Here is a 20759-nt window from a genome sequence, read left to right as displayed (position 1 = left end):
AGGAGTGCCGGGGAGACTTCCTGTTTAATTAGTACATGTAAAAAGCATGCAAAACCCTTCTCTGTATAAATTGAAGCAGTTCCAATATACATCACTAGATGGCACTGTCTGCACAGCAACTTCTTAGTCATGTAGCGCTAAGGTGACAGTAATGTCACAGTAAAGTCCAAACAACCAGTAATTTACTTTGACCTGTGGTTTTAATACAACACTGTAATCTGTCTTGAAACCTTGAATACAACGAAAAACCGCAGATTCCACTGAACAAATGCTCAGAGAATGTGGGTATATAATTACCATGCAGGGGACTTGTTCACACATGAAGGTACTAACGTTTCAAGCAAAACCATTTTAGAATTGATTTAAACCTCTGCTCACACAGGCTGCCTCCTTGTTGTTACACTATAAGGGCAATTTCACCTAGCCTGGATGGAAATGCCTAAAAATAGGCACTACACTAAAAATGTGGAAAGATGTCAGCTCTTGAGTGATGAGTAGAGCATGACTGTTCCTAGTGCCTCTGGCCTTTTAGACAAATAAACTTGTCTGTAAGAGCAAACAAACCTGTTTACACCTCAAGCTATGAATCATTTGCTTTTTGTAACCTTCTGTGTATTTCATCCTGTTGTGGGGGAAGTTTTGTATGAGCGGTATTCCTTTACTCAATGATAGACCAAATTATTTTAAGCACAGAAACAACATTTGATTAAACAAATAAAAAAAATCTTATTTCCTTCTTCCCACTGCGTTGAGTGGCTTTGAATAAAAAATTCCATATCCAAAAGTTGTAAACAGAGTGTGTCAACATTCAGTTATATATTCCGCCTTCTAACCCACCTGTAAATGTTGTGAGGCACATAAACCTCACTGGATGGGAACTCCAGCACCTCTTTGATCAGGTGCCGAGTGTTCTTCTCAGCCATAGGTATCAGAGGGATGAGCTCAGTGGACAAACATCCCAATGGCGTGTCGTGGACTGGACACATGTCCAGTTTTATGGAACCTGGAAGACGAAAAATGTGTGTAAAGAAAATGTTCTATATTTTAAGGAAACATGCTTTTTAGTTTAGGGGAGAGTGGGGTAAGTTGAGCCAAAGGGTAAGTTGAGCCACCCCTTGTTGCTAGGAAATGGTAAAAAACATTGATCATGTGACCAAATATTTAGGAGGAAGGCATCATTTCATGGAGTCTGTGAATGTAAGAACCACATGGGTAAAGTGGTTAGATATTTATTTCCAAAAAATCATTTTTCACTCTTGAAAGTGAATTTAGTCTATCATAAGTTTCATGAGAATTGTGTTTAGACCAAAATAGAAAATTTTAAATTTGTTTTATACATCAATTGTGGTATCTATGAGCTACAACATGAGGTCATAAACCTGACATAAAAGTGCACCATTTTAGCTGTGGGGACTAATAAAGTCAAAATGGTAGCTCTGGGGTAAGTTGAGCCGGTGGCTACAGCCAAAATGCACTCAATAAGTATATCCAAAAACATATTCTGTCTATATTCCAAAAACACAGCTGTTAATGTTCTCTTCCTAAGCGCACTTAAAGGCATTCTCATGTTAAAATGTTTTTTCAAAAAACAGCTGTTTAGCAGTAATATGCAATAATATTAAAAAAAAGTTATTGTACCTGTTACAAATAAATAAAATACACATGAATGTGAAGAAGTGAGTGTTATTTAGGGAGGGAGAAGGTTAGGGAGGGGTGGGGTGGAGGTGGGGAGGAGGAGGGATACGGCTCAACTTACCCGGCTCCTATGCTCAACTTACCCCATACAAGGGGTAAGTTGAGCCACGAGACCACATTTTTTGGACATGCTATATTATCACAACAGTTAGGTTTACACTCATTCTGTTTGTTTGAAGGGATGCACAACATCCTGAAATATATGCAGATATATTAGTTAGCGACAAAACTATGATTGCCTTGATGTAGTGATCCTAAATATGAAAAATGGCTCATCTTACCCCACTCTCCCCTACTTGCTGAGAGCAAGTTGAGAAAATCCATACAGCTCTCATGTCTGTCCATTAAGTATAAAGCTGCAGACAGCAGCAGCTAACATAAAAACATCACGTTGTGGTTTTACAAGGGTTTATGCGCTGAGCTATTTCTTGGCCAAGTGCAGAAAAAATGACTTTTTGAAAAATACAGATTAAAGTAATTGTGCTAAGCTAACTAAGCAGCTTTATATTTAACAGACAGATGTAAGAGTGGTATCAATCTTCTCAACACTGTGCAAGAAAGTTGAAATTGCTAAACTATTCCCTCAATTAATAAAATAAAATAAAATCCCAGAACAAGTGTTTAGATGTGATGAGAGATGACCTGATATTGTCTTGATTCTCCTCTGTGGATTGGAGGATTTCTTGATGTCAGCCAAGAACTTGAGCAAGTCCTCATCACTCAAACGTTCTCCCTCCTGACACACAGACACAGAAGCAGTTAGCAACTGATTGGGTTTTTTTTGCATTCAATGAAAGGGTGAGAAGAAGCAAAATAAACCAAAGAATAGAATGTTAGAATAAAACAAACACAAAAGTTGCAGCATTTGCTTCAAATACAAATAATAGAGATGGTTTTAACAGTGAGGTCAGTGCTTAACACTCGATTTTCTAGCCGGATTTATCCAAAGTCATGTCTTTATGGTAGAAACTTTACTAGAATTGATGGTATGGCATGTTCGATCAAAGAATGAGATACGGCAAGGCTAGTATATACAAGCCTGTCTGTTATGCTTCATTTTGTATCTCAAGGAAATAAACATTTTCAAAGACTAGTCTGTCTCTTTGTGTTTCGATAGTGGTCAGACCTGTTTGAAGATGGTGTTGACAGTGATGGTTGCAGGTTTGAAGGCAGAAATGCTACAAAACTGATCATCAATGGTATTGTAACGTTCAGAATTCCTCCTGGGAAGCTGTGCTCTCCGGTCAATGCTGCTGGATTTACCTGCAAAAACAAAGTGTAAAGGTCATGGGTCAAATGATACACACACAGATATACACAATCCATGGAAAGTCATCACATGGTTTTCCTTGTTAGAACAAACACACACACAAGCGCACACCTCCTTTTAAGCTGTCAGAGTCTGTGACATCACGGTCTATCATAGCAGTGGAGATGACTTCCATGATATTAACGGTGGCCCAGGCAAAGGGCATCCGATATCGACCCAGCCTATGGCAGAACGTCTCTGCCTGGCCTCGCAGCTTCTCAAGCTTGTCCTTGTTCTGAAAGACCAAAAGCAAAATTAAAACTTTTAAACATGACTGCTTAAAAAATGCCTTCAACTTCAGAACACAGTATGCTAAATCTGCAGTATCTTCTTTGTGGTTCGACTGTGAAGCAACAAACAATTACTCGGCCATATTACCTTTGCATGGTCACATTCCCTCAATGTCATGTAGGGGTCAGCACAGTCGCTGATCTCTCCCTGCTGGAGAACCTTTTCGATCTAAAACACAGGCAGGAAGTACATGAGCCATCAGAGCATCGCAGCATAATCTAACTAAAAAACATCCATAGTTTGTTGGCAAAGAGCAAGACATACAAAGACGATCTGCAATGAATTACAGGTATATAAGCCGATTTGGGAGTAGTTTAAACAGGAAGTTATATAAAGCAAGGAGGAAAATTCATTATTACCTTGATGACCAGGTAGATATCCGGGGAAGGGTAGGTGATGGAGAAGATGGCAGATCTGGCCTGGGTTGAGGGATCCACATGTGGAGTGTGAGGTTTTAAGAAGTTTTTAAACTGTTCTGAGTTCAGATCACAGTAGAAGTTCTCCGATATCTGAAGAGAGACAAAGATGAAAAGTTTAACTTTTGAGAGCCAGAAAAACTCTCTTTACAAAAAGCACATACATGGTTACTTTTGATAGAATTTAATGGACATCAAATTGAGGGAATAACAAAATGCAAAACATACAATGTTTTCTAATGAAATATTGAAGAAATCAGTTCAGAAAAGGTTTCATGTAAACCAAAGACTGATCCGGGAGTATCATCCATTTAGTCCACTCCACTGTTTCTCTATTCACCTTCCTAATAACCTCAGGCTAGGAACACAGCCATATGTCCTGGTCTGGCTTGGCCTGCTGTGTGTCATGTGATCCCATTCACTGGAAAGCCATTAAGCACTCTGCTTCATTCTGCTCATCCCATAGGACCTCCATTACACTGACCACACCAAAGCAGACTTCTAGGCAGCCAAACCTGGCTGATTTCTTTACTGGAATGCTCAAGACAGCAACTGTGATCAGATTACACACTCGGAAAAGTATTTTAGGTTGATCACTTTTGGTTTGTTTTAAATTTGATTGTTAATAGTGGTCTAAGAAGCCAGAAACTCCTGCACAGTTTGCAATAGAAATAAAGAAGTTATGAAGAAGGAAGCTTCTCTAAAGAGTGCAATGGAGGAGCCCACCTCTTACTGAGAAATGACTTTTTGGAATCACTTCCTAATAATCAGAGCCAGCTGAATTAAATAGCATATGCTTCATATTATCATTAAGCAGGACAAACATGTCAAACAAAGTGCAAGTGTTCACTGAGTTAACGATCATAATTAATCAATAACATTCACTTGTGAAAGCCTTCAAACACTAAATTTGGATTAAATGAGACACAAGGAATGTTGTGGCTCTTTTTAAAATGACATGTTTGTCAGGCCACAGCGGCTATCTATCTGACTGACTGACAAACATTGTTTAAGAGCAAATGGTTAACATTTTCTAATGACACACACTTGCAACAGTGTTGCCAATTTGCCAATTGTGTAGCAAGATCTGGCAACCTTTAAGACCCCTTTAACAACTTAATTCAAATGTGATGAATTGTAATAACCTCTACTTGCCCTACAGCATTCTCTAATGCTCCATGAATCTGCAGCTATAACGCTTACTGAGACCACTGCTTAAGCAACCAAGAAATGTCTTGTCAGTCAAACAACAGACAGACTGCAATGCGTAGCTATCTGACTGCAGAGTATCTAATGCATTTTTGTTTTTTTTAAAACACTGTGGTTTACTTGTTCTGAATGAGTCCTCCCAACAGGCTCCAGTCACAGTCCAGCAAAACTAGGCTTGCCTAGTCTTGTATTATAACAACAACAAGAAGACTTCTAAACGCCTGTAGTAAACTTGGAGAGGAAGAGACATTTCGTAAGTCTTTTTACTGTGACGGCATATCTGTCCGTTTGCGTGTGTGCTCTAAAAGCTTTGTCTGTTTATATGTGTGAATCTGATATGATAAGTAGGCCACTTGTTGGGTCAAATCCTGTGTCTGCACCTTGGCTGATGGACCAGAGAGGCATGATTAATAACGAGAGTATTATATGGAATTATATGAACATCTGCTGCAGATTTTGCAGATGTGAAAAAACAAAACTGATGTGGACAAAAAAGCAAACACAAACACAGCAACAGACATCCCATCAAAGACAACAATAAGGGATGCAGGGAAACGGAGACAAAATGAGGCAAATATGCAGCAGGAATGTGGCAGAAAATAAAATATAACACTCTGGAGGAGACAGAGGAAAAGAAACAAGAGAGAGAGTTGGGAAGGACAGAAAGTGAAAAAGAAAGTAAATGCGTGATGGGTTCGGAGATAAATGGGTCAGTAGCAAATGCTTCACAGTTACACTACAATTAAATCTAACAAGCTTGGCAGTTTCTCCTTCACTCAGACAGAGACACATTTCATAGCTCTTTAACAGTCTGGATCTGTCTCTGCTCAATGTAATAGGCAGGAAGTGGTATTAACCTCCACAAGGACATACTTCGGTTTAACACGTAATACAATTTGTCATCTTAAGCAAACACACTGTGACAAAGTGACACTTTAGCTCTGCTCTTATGGATTGACATCAAAAGCACAACTTTAATTGTTTGTGTTATCCCAACACTAGGGCTGTGTATTGGCAAGAATCTGGCAATACAATACATATCACAATACAGGAGTTAGGATTCAATATATTGTGATATACTGATACTGTAAGCTAGGCGATATATTGCGATTTTACTTTTGTTTTTTTGGGGGGGGGGAGAGAACACACCACCATATGCATTTGTATTTATCACAGTCACACTGAGTTTACAACACTGCTTTTACCAGTTGGGGGTTTAACCACAAAAATCGAGAACTATTACAATATCACAAAATAAAATATTGCAATACGATATTTTTCAATATTTTCTTACACCCCTATCCACATATAGTTAATTTTTTTTTTTACCCAGCAGACCCACCATTAGAGCCATCAGTCTTCCAGACAAGCTAGAAAGCAGCTGGGCAGCGCTGAGAGGAGAGCAAGGACAGTGGCTAAAACCCTGTCTCATCTGAGAGATCCATGAGCACTTAAGTACAAACTAAATCCTTCCAGGCCCTCCACCCAAAAAACTATCCAGCTGTGAAAATCCACAGAAAACACACAAACAGCCCTGGCTCAAAATGGTTGACTGGGAAAACGCGGTGCAGTATTAGAAGTTATAGAACCAAAACATGACGACCCCCAGGGGCATAAATATGTGAGGATGAAGAGACATAAAACCTTGTAGATTACACTGATCCCTCACTGCCACGCTGACTGCCAAAAGAAACTATGAGACCTCCCCGCACGACAAACAACAGCTACAACAGTTACCATGAAGAAGCAAGGGTGGCTTGATCAAACTATGATCCCAGGGCTATTGCTAAAGCATTTTTGAACCTTACAGAATACCTATCATGCTTGATATTTGGTGAAACAACAAGAGGTTTTGACTAAATTCTACTTAGTTTGTCATCTAAGTCACTAAATTAACTTCCTGTTAAACTTCAGTCAGTGTTAGTGAGGTTTCACTTACTTACTACCAGTGTTCTTTTCTGTTAATGACATTTTTCTGTTTGGCATGATTTTGGAGATGCTTCCTCTTGCTACATTACAAACAAATGAATCCTACCATGCAGCGCACTGGCCTAACCATCAAAAACAACTGGGGTTCAATGTCTTTTCAACACTTTGAAAAAAAAAAAAAATGTTGCCTGTGAACCTTCCTTAAAGAAATGAAAACTGTCTCCTAATAAAGCCAACATATATTTACAGACCAATTAGAAAACGTTTTTATACCAAAAATTGTGCAAGTTATACGTTTAAGTACAACTGTGGTCACAAGTAGACCCAGCACAAACTGAAAGACACTCTGACAGTATCCACAACAAACACACATAATGAGCTCCACCAAACTGGTATTTACTGCAGGGCTGTTTTATGATAAGTTGTTATTTTGACCTATCCCTGTACTGTAAGTGGCAAGGTGAACATGTCACACAAGTTTCCATGACATGCTTTCAGTCAACATTAGACACACCATAAAGACAACATTAGAGATTGAAGGGGTTAATAAGAAGCAAAGATTTTCTTACCTTTTTCTTCTCTTTCAGGTCATACAAGGCCATAGTGGCAAATATGGGCTCAATGTCAATCTCAAACCTATGAAGCCAAGAAGGAAAAGGAAATGAGTAATTGAATAATAGCAGGAGAGACAAATACTGAACATACACAACATTAGTGCTCTGGTTTTTCCTTTTACTGTACTTTGAATCTACTCGATTTTTCCTATTCTATGCAATTCCTGAAGATTATTGTTGTATTGGGAAGCAACAATATGTGCTACAGTAAGTGATGACATGTTTGAACTGAGGGGTTAAAGGATAAGGTGACGAAGTTGCCAAACCACTGCAAGCAGAGAAATGAGTTCAACTAAAGCATTTGGCAGTTTTATGGGTTGCAAGAAGAACGAGTGAGATCAAGAGTGAAAGGCAGAGGAACTCTGTGTATACTCTGTGTGTGTGTGTGTGTGTGTGTGTGTATGACAGAAAGAAAGAGAAAGAGACACAGAGGCAAAATCCCACAGAGAGAGGGAGGGACAGAGATTTTCTGGAGAAGAACAACAACCACTGCACAGCAATCCTCTGCTCTCCCACACTGCGCTCTCCGTCACATCTACTGCAAAGCCTTTTTGAAACGACAACTCAAGACTTTTAAGTCGTGATCGGATGTGACATAGACCAATGTACTCTATGTTAAATGCTAAGCAAAAAGGTCATTTTCACAAACAAGGGGGTGTTAGAAGAATTTCCCTTTAACCCGACTAACTATTGGTTCCTTGTTCAGCTTTTAAGAGAAACAGAAGGCAGCTGTTTAAATTCCCCCTCCTACAGTATTAGGAAAATGTATGACATACTTGATGGACTGGCATCGGATCAGTATGCGGTCTCCAGTGTGTTCTTTGGGGCAGTCAGGGATGGGCCGGATCTCCACTGCATCTTCCTGGAACACAATAGCAGAGAAAGTTTTCAAACCATACAAAAATGGAGGAGTTATTACATTTGGAGGCGATTTAGGATCTTAAACAAGATTCACAGGTGTTAAAGAATTACTGAACTACAGAACAGAGCAAATCTAATTCAATTGTTAACAAGGAATAGAAGTAAGGCAATTTACAGGCAAGGAATGTGTTAAATGGTGATGCTTTTTATATCTCTTTGCCCACTTTATACTGTTAACATTTAGAGTTGTGTTTCTACATAGGCAGGTAACTTTATTTTTTTGTCAATAGCTTGGTCTATAAAATGGCAGAAAATGTTTGTCTGATCAACGGGGCAAAATCCAAAGATATTCAGTCAGATATATGTCTTAGATATACACATATATATATGTAAATACATATTATATGTCTTGTAATTATGATAATTCATATTTCTCACATTTTACTGATTGACTGTGTATAAAAAAACAGAGACAAAATAGGATTCCATCCTGATGAAGGCACGATAGCCAAAAACATTTGGGGGGAAAAAGCATGGTATACTGCTGAACTCTAACCCACATTATCAATGTTCAATATCCATACATGCACTGGTATATTATAGCATGTGCAACTCTCTCTATATCCCACCTCATCGGCTGGTGGGTACAGAGCAAAAAGCTCGGGGTGTCTGTGCCCCTGCCGTGCCTCCTGGTTGAAGCGATCCAGCTCCTCTGGGCTGCTGAAGGCCAGCAGCCCCTCCACTCTCTTGTCTGGGGTCAAACAGCGCAAGTTAAAGTCGGAGGAGGTCAGTGTGCGGCCAGAGTCATCACTCAGCACCGCTAGAGTTGGAGACTTGACCTGGGGCAAAGACAGAAAGAGAGGGGTGTTAGGGTGGTGACGGGGTTGGGGGTGGGGGAGGACAGAGAGAATAGGGAGAGGGGAAATGTGTAAGTAGGAAAGATGGAGTGAAAAGAAGAAGAGAGACAAACAAAGGATGAGCAAAATAAGGGGGTATTAAGGCAGAATATCCAGAGGGATGTTATTAAGAGAGACATCAAAGAAAATGGTTGCAGGGTAATGAATACTATATTAATGGATATTTGGTAAAAGCCTGTTCTTCCTCTATTATTTAAATGGTGTTTGAGTTGATGGGAAAAAAGGAATCCATACTTGTCAACCCTATTGAACTTCCCAAGAGATTCATGATTTTCCACCCCAGTGTTCCCCAACCTTCTCCCATGTTTGCTCAAATTTCAAAATCTGCCTAAACTATAACATATTTTTTAACAACTAAATATCAACTCAATACTTCAGCATCATTTTATGAAGTGCAGCCTCCACAGTTACGTTGTCAGCAGACACAACAAACAGCTAACGGGCATTTAGGCAGTCTAGACAGTTTCTGTTTTGGCCTGGAGACAATGACAGTCTCTGTTTTCTTCTGATCAAGGCTTACTTAATGTAGAGAACACACAACACAAGAGCCTGTGTTTATGTTCACTGTATGCTACAGAGAATTAAGTGATAGGAGTCTTTATTTGATTATGCTCAGCAGGTGCTTCCTTCTCTGTTATGAGCATGCAGTTTTCTTGCTGTATTTTCATAGTAATTTCATAGTATATAAAGAAGTCACAAAATGCAGGAAATAAGACAATTCAATTTTGACATAGGATGGTATGAGTTACTTGTCAGTGATATTAATGCATTGTACATTAGCTGATCAAGTTCTGTAATTAGATCTCCCAGCAGGCAGATGGATTGCCAGACAAAAATGATAGCAGCAGAGGGCATAACTGACTTGCTGCTGACCCAGAGACACAATAGACCTGGAAAACGAGCTCGCTAGATGCTGCATATTTTTGACATCCAGTTTCCTGCCAGCAACAACACTGGCCTGTTGGGACAAAAATGAGCACCAGGCAGAGGCACGAGTTTAAAGCCTTTAACGTAATGTAACAGTATGATATGCAAATGCACTCAAATGTGTCGACTCAGAGCGGCTGAGGGGAGAATGAATTAAATGCACAAAAGATGTCTTCGGCTGTACATAGTTAAAATATTTATACGTTTGCCCTTTGGCTCCTTTAGCTCCACCTTGTTCTCTGTTGTTTTGGTAGGAATAAACAGGATTCTTACATCAGCAAATGTCCAACCTATACCAATAAATCCAAACTTTGACATTAACATAAATACATCTTGGCTTTAAAAGTCTCCCACCTTTGGGACTCCAGAGAGAGGGAAGCAAATAATATTTTTTTCTGAGCATCTTCAAAACTTTCTTGTGCTTGTGCTAAAAGTTAACTACAGAAGCACATTATCTTAAGAGTTATTTAACATATCAAACTACATTAAAATTAACTGAACAATTTAATTCAGTTAATTTGGTACATGGTACATCTTGCTTTGAACAATCTCTGTTGCCACCCCTCTCTTCTTGTCTCTTTCATTCCCATCATCCATCGATCTCACATCCCAGCTCTCCAACCACAGGCAAGGACTGACCGAGCTTCCACCCTGGCAAAGTGTCACCCTGTTAAGGCTCCAAGGGACCATCACACTATGATCCCAGGGCTATTGCTAAACCAGATAGGACCATAGAAGAGACCCATTAAGCACTGAAGGACAATAGTGCTGTTATTCCCCTCTGTTCTACCCCTCTGTCACTCTCTTTCTGGCATGTAGATCATGGGAAGCCTGCAGCAGTAATAAGGCTCTTTTGGTTTGGGTGATTAACCAGAATTGGCAAGGATGAGGTGACAAGAGGGGGCTGGTGAGACTGGCTGGGTAACTAGCCAGAGGCTGGGAGTGACGCTTACTGGGACTTGGATTGGTCGGGACTGCCTGATGTCGGGAGCTAGGGATTTGGCCACTATGAGACAAAAGAGCAAGAGAGGGAAGTGAGAGAGGATGGGAACTTGGCTCGAAATAATGTCAGTCGAGTACTGAGGCGGGGATCCGTAATGAAAGTAAATGACTGAGGCCTGCAGATGTAAGCTATTGATTTAAATAGTAGGATAGAAAAAAAAAAGCCATACATTTAATTACTGCTTATGATATGAAGGTTTAGTTCTGTGTAAGCCAGGCTGAGTAAACTTGAAAGAGCTACTGCCACAGTGGAAAGAGTGATGGGAATAACAAAACACTGTTGTGTTCACTATTAAAGCATCCCCCACCCCAGTCTCCCACTCCTCCCTCACATTTCACATTCAGTATTGTTGTCTCTCTCAAGCCTTGATCAGTATGGACTACCATACTTTGCTCACTTAATAGCCTTCCACAAAAGACATTTTAACTAAGTGCAGCATATTGGCATTCAAGGACAAAGTTGGGAAGTTTCTTGTAGTGCTGCTTAGGAAACACTGTTTGACATTTTGGGAAATGCACTTATTTGCTTTCCTGCCAATATTTAAATTAGATGATCAGTACAAGGCTATGTTCATTAGGTATGGAGGCAGAGCAGGGAGGCAATTAACTTAGCTTAGCTTAGCAAAAATTTAAAACAAATGAAAACAAATATATATGATATAACCTATGTTAACTATATGTTAATGTACTAGAAAGCACCAGGCTACTAGTTTTTCTGCTTAGTTAAACTAATCTGTCAAACTTGTGTCTAACACCCGTCTCAGCTGCAGCTGCAGAGTCAAGGTCTTGCCTATTTTTTGCACAGGCCGCATGCGGATTCCAGCAAAAACAGACAGTGAAAAGGGTCTGTTCATACTCATATCGACATTATATAAGCAACATGTATATCTTTCACTACAGTTTCAATGTCTATCTGTAGAATATGCCACAGTCATGGAAAAACCCCTGTATCTTTTTGAGATTAAAAGCTCTTTCTGTGGACAGAATCCATTCATATGTTGACAGGGCTTTTATTGGATTGTATTTATCAAAGGCAAACTAGTATAGGAGATAGGGCTTGCAGAAACACATCAGAAATGCTCACTGTGTGGTCAGCTGAGGCACATGAGCTGCAGCAGTTCAGCAATGCAGCCTTCCTGTACTGCTCATGCATCCTATGTGGCCCAACTGTTTCAGCAACAACCAGCACATGTAGACTTAGATCTGATAAAACAGTGCTGATACACAATAGGAGACTGACACAATAGAAACAAAACAGGTCTAAAACAGGCCTGACTGAAGAATTGTTTCAGTGTAGCAAGACTGGTTCTGAAGAAGGCAAATACTTCTCCTTTATTGAGTAACATATTGTTGGTTAAGACACAGGCTAAGCAAAACTTGGTTTTACTTTTATGGATGTTAGTAAAGGATGTTAGTAAAGATGTGAGTTTGTGTTTCTTACTGGCTTCTGTGGGTGCTCTGGCTGGACGTCGGACTCAAAGGTCTGTTTCTGAAGGAGTTTGTGTAGGCCTTCTCGCTCCGAATACGCACTCCAGCCATCCCCCTGGCACCTTCACACACACACACACACACACACACACACACACACACACACACACACACACACACACACACACACACACACACACACACACACACACACACACACACACACAGTCAGACTAGGGCACATACATCAAAAACAACATACATGGCTACTACTGATACACCTCTGCACTTCTAATCAAACTAGATAACACCAAAACAGAAGCCTTACGCAACATAGTCACAGTGTATGTGTGTATTGTATGTGAGTGTGTGTGGGAGAAAGAGAGATAGAGTGAGCACTACAATGTATCAGACTGGAGATCCCAATGTATAATGTTTTTTTAGGCTCTTTCAGGCCTCTTGTTTCCTGTTTCACAGACATGTTACACAGTGTGACAGCTAAAAGACCAGTGAGGGCATTATTTCTGACTTTGGGGGTTAAAATATTGCAGCTTGGAGTACCTTAACATATACACGAGTATCCACAACAAGCTGATAACACCTGGGATAGGATGTTCTTCTCTTATGTACTATGTATTAATTCCACACTAAAGCATCTAGGTTTCCAATTTCTAAACTCCAAAAATAGATTCAGTTTTGTAATTTTTTGTGCCGACACACTGGATCCATTGACTGGATGTGAAGTCAACGGATCCTATTCATTTTCTATGAAGAGCAGGAGATCCGGCAGTGCATGATGGATATGCCACAGTGAACTTACTGACCACTTGCTGTATCTGAATTTGAATAAACATGACTTGACTTAACTTCAGATTATGTTACTTCATTGCCTATTTCTTGCATCAAATGTTTTCAAAAACATATTTTAGTGCACTGTTTACCCATAATATGTTAAGGTTTCTGGGTTATTTTAACAGCAGATCCAAAACCAAACACCACACAATGAGGGTTTCGTCCCACACCAGCCGGAGCAGCAAATAGATGCATCCCCGCCGAATTCTGTGTGTCTGCACTGTAAGGAATCGACTGTATGTGAAACCAAACAACATATCAGATCTGGACACTAACTGTTGTGTTTCTGTAGGAGAAAATGTACCTTCTCGAGACCACAAGCCACGGTTGGATGTAACTCTTCACACAGTCTCTCACGTGTGGATCCAATTCCACTCTGCAAAGAGAGGGAAAAGGAGGATAAGAAGACACATAAACACATTCTCATGCAAACAGGCATGCAAACATTCACGGACTGAAAACCTTACATTCCTTTTCTATCTTAATCTGTACTTCATGGTCAAGGTGCGGCACAAGTGAATGTTGTGAATAAGCTAAGATAACACGAGTTGGCAGAATTATTTTACGCTGAAGGTATTTTAATGTTCTGTGAATGTTCTGTGACATTGTAACTACAGCTCATAGATTCTCCTAATATCTATAAATCTCAGTTACCATATGTTATACCATGTTTTTTGAGCAATTTTTACTGTAAACAAAACTGTAGGGACCTGAAAATGGGACAACTGAAACTGAAATGATTCTTCACTATTTTACTATTTAATTTTAGGATTTGAAATAAATTCTTTGATTCTTTTTTGTGTGTTCTTCCAAGGTCAATTTCAGATATCCTGGGACCCACCCATCTTCAGGGACAGAGTGTCGAACAGTGCGACACTCCTTCTCCACCTGCTCCACCTTCAGGTCATCGTCAGGGAAGTCTCCAAGTTCCTGCATCAGGACAGAGTCTCCACTTCTTAATTGTGAAATCAGGAATTCCTCCAGGTCCAAGGGTTCCACTGCTTCATACGATTGAGGCTGCACAATGAGAGAGTGATGGAGGAAGGGAAAAATTAGGACACATAGATTATCAGAATAGCTTAAGAGTAAATGTAAATCATTTGCCAGTAAGGTATAAATGTAAATCATGCCAATATACTGCATCAGCACTGTCTAATGAGGTTTAGGGTTATAGTGTCAAAAACAAAAGTGAATATGAAAGATACAACAAGCAAACAACAGGATACATTAATCATGAGTGTAAGGGTGATTGATGAGTTTGTACAGTTCTCATAGTGCAGAGAAGAACTGAGGAAAAATCTAGGAAAGGAGGCGGGACCAAACATGTTGAATCATGACTATTATCTAATAGCTTATACCTAACAAGAAACAAAGATTGGAGCACATACATAAATAGAAACTGGAACAAACTGGCCTGTATCAGACAACCAGGCGTTTTTTTTCTGTTAACTTATTTTTAGACAGAAAGACTATCAGCCTGCACTCCAGAGCTACAGCAGATCAAAGGCAAAGCTGTAATCACTTTTATGTACAGTGCAAGTGGGCTGAAATTTTCTTTGGGTCTTTGAATCAGTACACATTGTTCAAATCATCAGTGCACACAAAGAAACAAATTCCCACTGGCACTTAAAGGGGAATAATAGACATGCTTTTCATCATTAGAAAGAGCTCACAAGGGGGGGAAAACACAACTGATGAGATAACACACGTCCTTTTTTGTGGTGCCCGGCTGGCTTTGGTTGTAAAAGAGGAACCTGCATGGAGCAGGTGTTTCTGTGAAAAACTAGGCAGACCTCCAATCTGATTACAGTCTACAGTCTGCAGGCTGTGGCTGAGGTAGGCAAAAGGTTGGAAAATAAACTCATACCACAATATCATACTGAAAGATTTCATAAATAATCATTAATAAAAGAAAGCTGTCTTCTTAACATATAGTTTTAAAGGGAGAATCTGCCTTAGCACAAGCAAAAAGAATATTCATGCTTTCTATCGTGCATACTGTCCCACACAAGAAGCATGACACGGGTAAAGACTGGATGTGAGAGAAAGTGTGTGTACAGGAGACAGAGAGAGAAAAAGGAAAAAATGCAGAGCCAAACCAGCCAATGGCAGACACACTAACAGGTAATGCAGAACGTACACACAGAAGAGGAATAGAAAAGATAACTGCGGCAACAAGGTGAGTCACTGCTGTACTCAACTTTTAAAAGCAGAGCAAATTCCAGTTGCCTTCAGACATGTTTTTGCACATCAACCCACCCTAAGGGATATTTTTCTCAGTTGAGCAAACTGTATCGTATGAGTTAGTATTAATGGTTAGCATGTTAAACAAGCAGGAAAGAATACACAGACAGCCAGACAGAACAACTGTATCATAATTATCTTAAATGACTGGCCTACAGTGTAGATGAAACCTTCAACTCCTCTTTTCTACAGAGTGGGTGTGAACGTTAACAGTGTCTCTACAGTGGCAGCCTTCTCCATTTGTGCATTTCGCTGGCTATATGCCCCAAAAGTTCAAACAATCATTGTAGCATGGCCTCTTTATTCTTGTTTAGTGTGTAGGCTAACAAAAACAAATGAATGCAAATGAATGCATGCCTCTGATCAGCGCCGGCTGCTCTGTGGAGTCTAGCAAAAAACTAAACTGCCTCTCTTCGTCAAATCAACGACCAGACTTTCTATCCGCTTACTCATTGGTGATTATAAAGGTGATACCTTTGCAACTGTTTATGAGAGTGAAAATGTTTTTTACCTGCAGGAAGCATTGTTACAATACAAAATTCTGTGCAGACACACACTACAATAAACAAATAAAATAAGCTTTTCTGAGAAAATTACAACACAAATTACAACTGCTATCTCAATCACTATTGGAGCCTTGTTTAAGTAACAATCATCCATTTAAAAAACAATATGCATCTACCAACAGTGCTGTTCTCAATATGCACTGGCAAACATGAGCTGGAACGGAAAGCAGAAAAACATAAAGAACTAATGATGAACAATGTTCTTACAATACAGCAACAGCTTGAACCACAACATTTAAGACAATCATGTTTACCAATCATCTCGCTCTAAAGTCTCACTAAAGGACAGCTGTGCTCATATGGATATTGGAGACTTACCCGGCTGAAAACTGAAAACAGCACCATAAAAAGGAAGCGTACAAAATGGCGCAGTCCGGATATGGGAACCTACAGTGTGCACCTACTGACGCTCAGGGCTTTTTGTTGAAACTAAGCCACAATGCAGTGCACAGATCCTCTTTATGTTGATCCTCATATTCCTAGAAGCTAAGAACTCCAGCAGATTTAAGAGGAAACAATCAACATTACCAAAAGTGGAAGAGATGTTTGTAGCCAATCAAAATGGATGTTTAAGTTGAGACTGACTGTCTGAACACACAAAATGTTTTGAGCATTAGAGCAAAGTGCCGTGCAGTTTAGGGTTGAAATGGAGAAACCACAAGACATTAAAAGGAAGTGACATCAGCAAAGCGTCCCTCCATCAACTGGTGTTTCAACAGACAGGAACAGAAACTACACACACACACACACACACACACACACACACACACACACACACACACACACACACACACACACACACACACACACACACACACACACACACACACACACACACACACACACACACACGCACACACGTGGCTGCACACATGCTGCTTTTCCTCTTAATCTATCAATTTGTATATTAAACCTACAACAAACAACAGCGATCAGTCAACATTCGTCATATTTAGGAACTAAAAATAGCGGTAGAGTGAGAGAGGGATAGCCATGATAAGCAACAAAATGATCCACATCATAACTGCAGCAACAAACATCCCTCCCTTCTTTCAGCAAACATCCCTCCATCATCCCCGTGCTAGACGCTGAATAATGGGAAACTATCATCCAGGAGATTAAAGCATTAAAACCCCTCTCCCGCATCCCAAAGCCGGCCATATTAAAGATTTGCCCGTGTAAGCTGCAAGGTAAGCAGGCCCCCATCCAGTTCCTGTCAGTAGCCAAGGCACTGACCCATTTCCCAAGCAGGTTAGAGATAAACCATGTTGCATTCTACAAGCTGGGGAGGGGATAGCTGGTCCGAGCACTCCTCTCCTCAAACCCTGTCAGCTGACGAGCTCAAGGATCATCACTGGGAAAGTATCAAAGGGCCTCAGCTCAGTTAGTCATGCACACAGATATGTCAGGAGACTTAGCGCCTAAGAGCTTTAGAAAACTTTAAACGAGAGAGATGTTGAGCGACAGAAAGCGAAGAAATGTGAGGGAAAGACAGAAATAGAAAAAAAAACAAGAAGACTGACAAAGAAATATATGAATCTGGGAGGCAGAGACAGAGGTTCAGAGGGCACCACAGAGAGACTAAGAGTGTAGTGGGAACAAATCCCTGCAAGGGATTACTGTGCATCATTCTGTCTGCTTGCTTAAGAGAGCAAGAATCAATCTAACTGTTTGCTAGGCTGCAACTGAAGAGGCAAGAAAACAACTTGTCATAACTGCATTCAATCCTCTGCAGAAACTAAGGGATACTAGGTTTTCCAAACCCTGCTAAATCAAAGAACAGGCAGTGTCAGCCTGTTTTTTAACAAAAGCATGTTAGGCCATGACTAAGTTCTATTGAAAGAGGAGGAAAGATTTTTCCTTAAAAAAAAGCTCTTTTGCTGAAATGCAAAACCAGTAGCTTACAGTATGTTGAAGCAAAATTTCTACAATTAAAATTATAATCTTCAAGACTAGACACAACACTGAGACTGACCTTCTCAGCACTAATGACAGTAAAGAGGATGTGATTATACTTATAGCCCTTTGGTGGTGTAAGCACAAACACTAAAGCTGTGTGAGTTCAGCATTAGAGAAAAACCACTCCGTTGACCTTCTAGTCACTGTATGAATTTCTCCCTAACTAGCATTACATCACTAGCATTAAGCGAGGTAACATTATATAAAATAGCATTGATTTTCAGTCTGTTTATCTTCTTAAACCCATCAACATGTTAGACAGTTGTTTGATATAATGTTTATCAACAAGAATATCTCATTTGCAAAATTTGCTGCATTCTCACTTTATTTAAGTAAAAAACAAAATCTCTTACATGGCTTACACTCCTTAGCTCAAATGCAAATATCTAATAACCATTTCTTCTAGGAGACTGTGAATCACTCAGAAATACATATCCTGGATAATGTGACAAATACATGCTGCATAAAAATGACTAAACTCTAAAAGCCAAGGTATCTTTTTATAGCAGGGAACTCACCACAGTGAGGTACACTGAGGCTGAAGCGTTGGAGTTGGTTCGGCTGTGTTGAAAGCCATGGTTCCCACTGAAGTGTTTTCTGATCTCTGCAGAAGAGTGCCTGGAACAAAACATGAAAACAAATACAGGTTCAGTATACCATGTCTGCGGGCTATTTGATGGGTAATATTTGTATAGAAAGATCTCCAACCTCATGTAAAAACATAACTTTTGTACACTTCCACCAACATGCACACAGTGTATCTTAATGAGAGATGCAACAGCAACTCCACCATTGTTCCTACTTGCATTAGTTTGAATTGGTCAGCCATGGTGATTCCATTCAAACCATTGTTCGCTCTCTACAGAAGCACATCTCTGCTGGCTTGTGTAAAGGCTTTGTCATGCTGGCAGCCATACAGGCAGTGGAATAAATACGTTGTCCTGATTTAAGGGTCAGGCTGAGCAGGAAATCAACATGACATAGGAATGGAGTAGTATTCAAATATACTGGTTAGATGGGGATGACGTGTATGTGTGTGTGTGTGTGTGTGTGTGTGTGTTTGCCTGTAGCCCTGTCCAAAACGATGAGGGAGAACAGAGAATGACAACAACAAAGCCAGTGTCCCAATTTGTTGGGACTGTCTATTTCTTTCTTAATTAGTCTACCATATCATTTGAGCCCTACCAAACTCTGCACAATAACTGCTTTATTCTCTGCGGCTCAATGAAGATAGACCAGTTTTGTGCATATAAACATGTGCTGTGTGTTTTGTTTGTGTTGCAATTGCTCATATTTGTATGTATTTTTGCATGTGTGAGTGTCACAAACAGTTTATTGCAACATTGCCACAGAGGGGAGAGTTAGAGGGCAAAGACTTAAGTAAATGGGTCACATTCCCGACTGCTTCCTCTGTGGTCAATCTCATGAGTTCATTAAGTCCCCACGGCCATTGTTACGACAGCCCTGTTACTAATTACCACCACAAACCCATAAACACCAGTGCAATGGAGGGATGCCAGCATGTCAAAAGCACTGAGGTTGCAGAGTGATGAAGCATGTAACATCAGTGAGACAGCTTCATGCAAACATCTGAAAACTAATATAATGAATGTTCTGCAGCAACGCTGATTCACCAAACCAGTTTGCTTTTCAAGAATAAAAGATAGCTTATATTTCATGTCCACTCCACACATGCATTATTTAGTTTACAGTTCAATTTAAAAGGGCCACAATGAAGAAAACAATACTCTCTATTTGACTGAACACTTTCCCGCCCCTCCTGTCAATCGCATAACATGCTGAGTCAATATAATAACTGAAAGCATGAAGGCATGGGTGGGAGAACAGTATGCACTTTTACACAAAGAGCAAAGTCCAGCAGTGCAGCACCGTTTTATCGAAACACATAGCTGCTCCACTGTCAGTTAGGAATAAAGACAAGGGACAGAACGACTATGCAAGTATGCACTATTACATAAACACGTGGCTACAAAAACAATTAAAAGACACAGACACAGACACACACAGACACACACACAGGTATGCTTGGCCACATTATCTTTTTTTTTTTATCTCCAGAAACAACAGCTCTATTATGCCATTCTAACTTGTGCAAAAGTCACTCTTGTCCTACACAGTTTACAACATATATTTAACTCTATAGACTCTATGGACTACAGCCTGATAAAAGAGCAGTGCAGGGGTACATATATCATACTGTACAAACACTCACACCTGAAGGCTGCTCACTAGAACCACAATCCTCCCCTGCTGACCACTAAGCAGGTTTATTAGAGTAGCATAACTAGTTGTTGATGGATCTCGCATATACAACCAACTTTCCACCTGCACATCAACAAATGAAAGTCACTTCACACGTCTACATTTTACGCTACTAATGTCTAAAAGGAATGTGCTGAGTTACTTCTTGTAATGCAATGTGTCGAATCACATAAGCAAGCTGTAGTAAGAAACTAAAGGCTCATTCAGCTTCATTCAGGTCAACACAAGGAACGACACTCCTCACAGCTCCACCTCAC

General features: G+C 40.0%; 1 protein-coding gene across 1 annotated transcript in view; it reads right to left on the bottom strand.

The window, feature by feature from the left end:
- The window catches only part of dock8 (dedicator of cytokinesis 8), a 58734-nt gene that overhangs the window by 31486 nt on the left and 6489 nt on the right, over nt 1–20759 (bottom strand). Inside the window, exons 2-14 of the mRNA XM_051421445.1 lie at nt 18738–18837; nt 14292–14467; nt 13755–13826; nt 12612–12720; nt 8954–9163; nt 8240–8325; nt 7419–7485; nt 3655–3804; nt 3383–3463; nt 3077–3239; nt 2822–2958; nt 2338–2431; nt 838–1003 (exon numbers count right to left, since the gene is read on the bottom strand). Of these exons, the coding sequence (XP_051277405.1) occupies nt 838–1003; nt 2338–2431; nt 2822–2958; nt 3077–3239; nt 3383–3463; nt 3655–3804; nt 7419–7485; nt 8240–8325; nt 8954–9163; nt 12612–12720; nt 13755–13826; nt 14292–14467; nt 18738–18837 (1611 nt within the window). The remainder of the gene's footprint in view (nt 1–837; nt 1004–2337; nt 2432–2821; nt 2959–3076; nt 3240–3382; nt 3464–3654; nt 3805–7418; nt 7486–8239; nt 8326–8953; nt 9164–12611; nt 12721–13754; nt 13827–14291; nt 14468–18737; nt 18838–20759) is intronic.

Source organism: Dicentrarchus labrax, unplaced genomic scaffold (assembly GCF_905237075.1).
Source record: "Dicentrarchus labrax unplaced genomic scaffold, dlabrax2021, whole genome shotgun sequence".
NCBI classification, from domain to species: domain Eukaryota; kingdom Metazoa; phylum Chordata; class Actinopteri; family Moronidae; genus Dicentrarchus; species Dicentrarchus labrax.
This window is presented reverse-complemented; position numbering and strand designations above follow the sequence as displayed.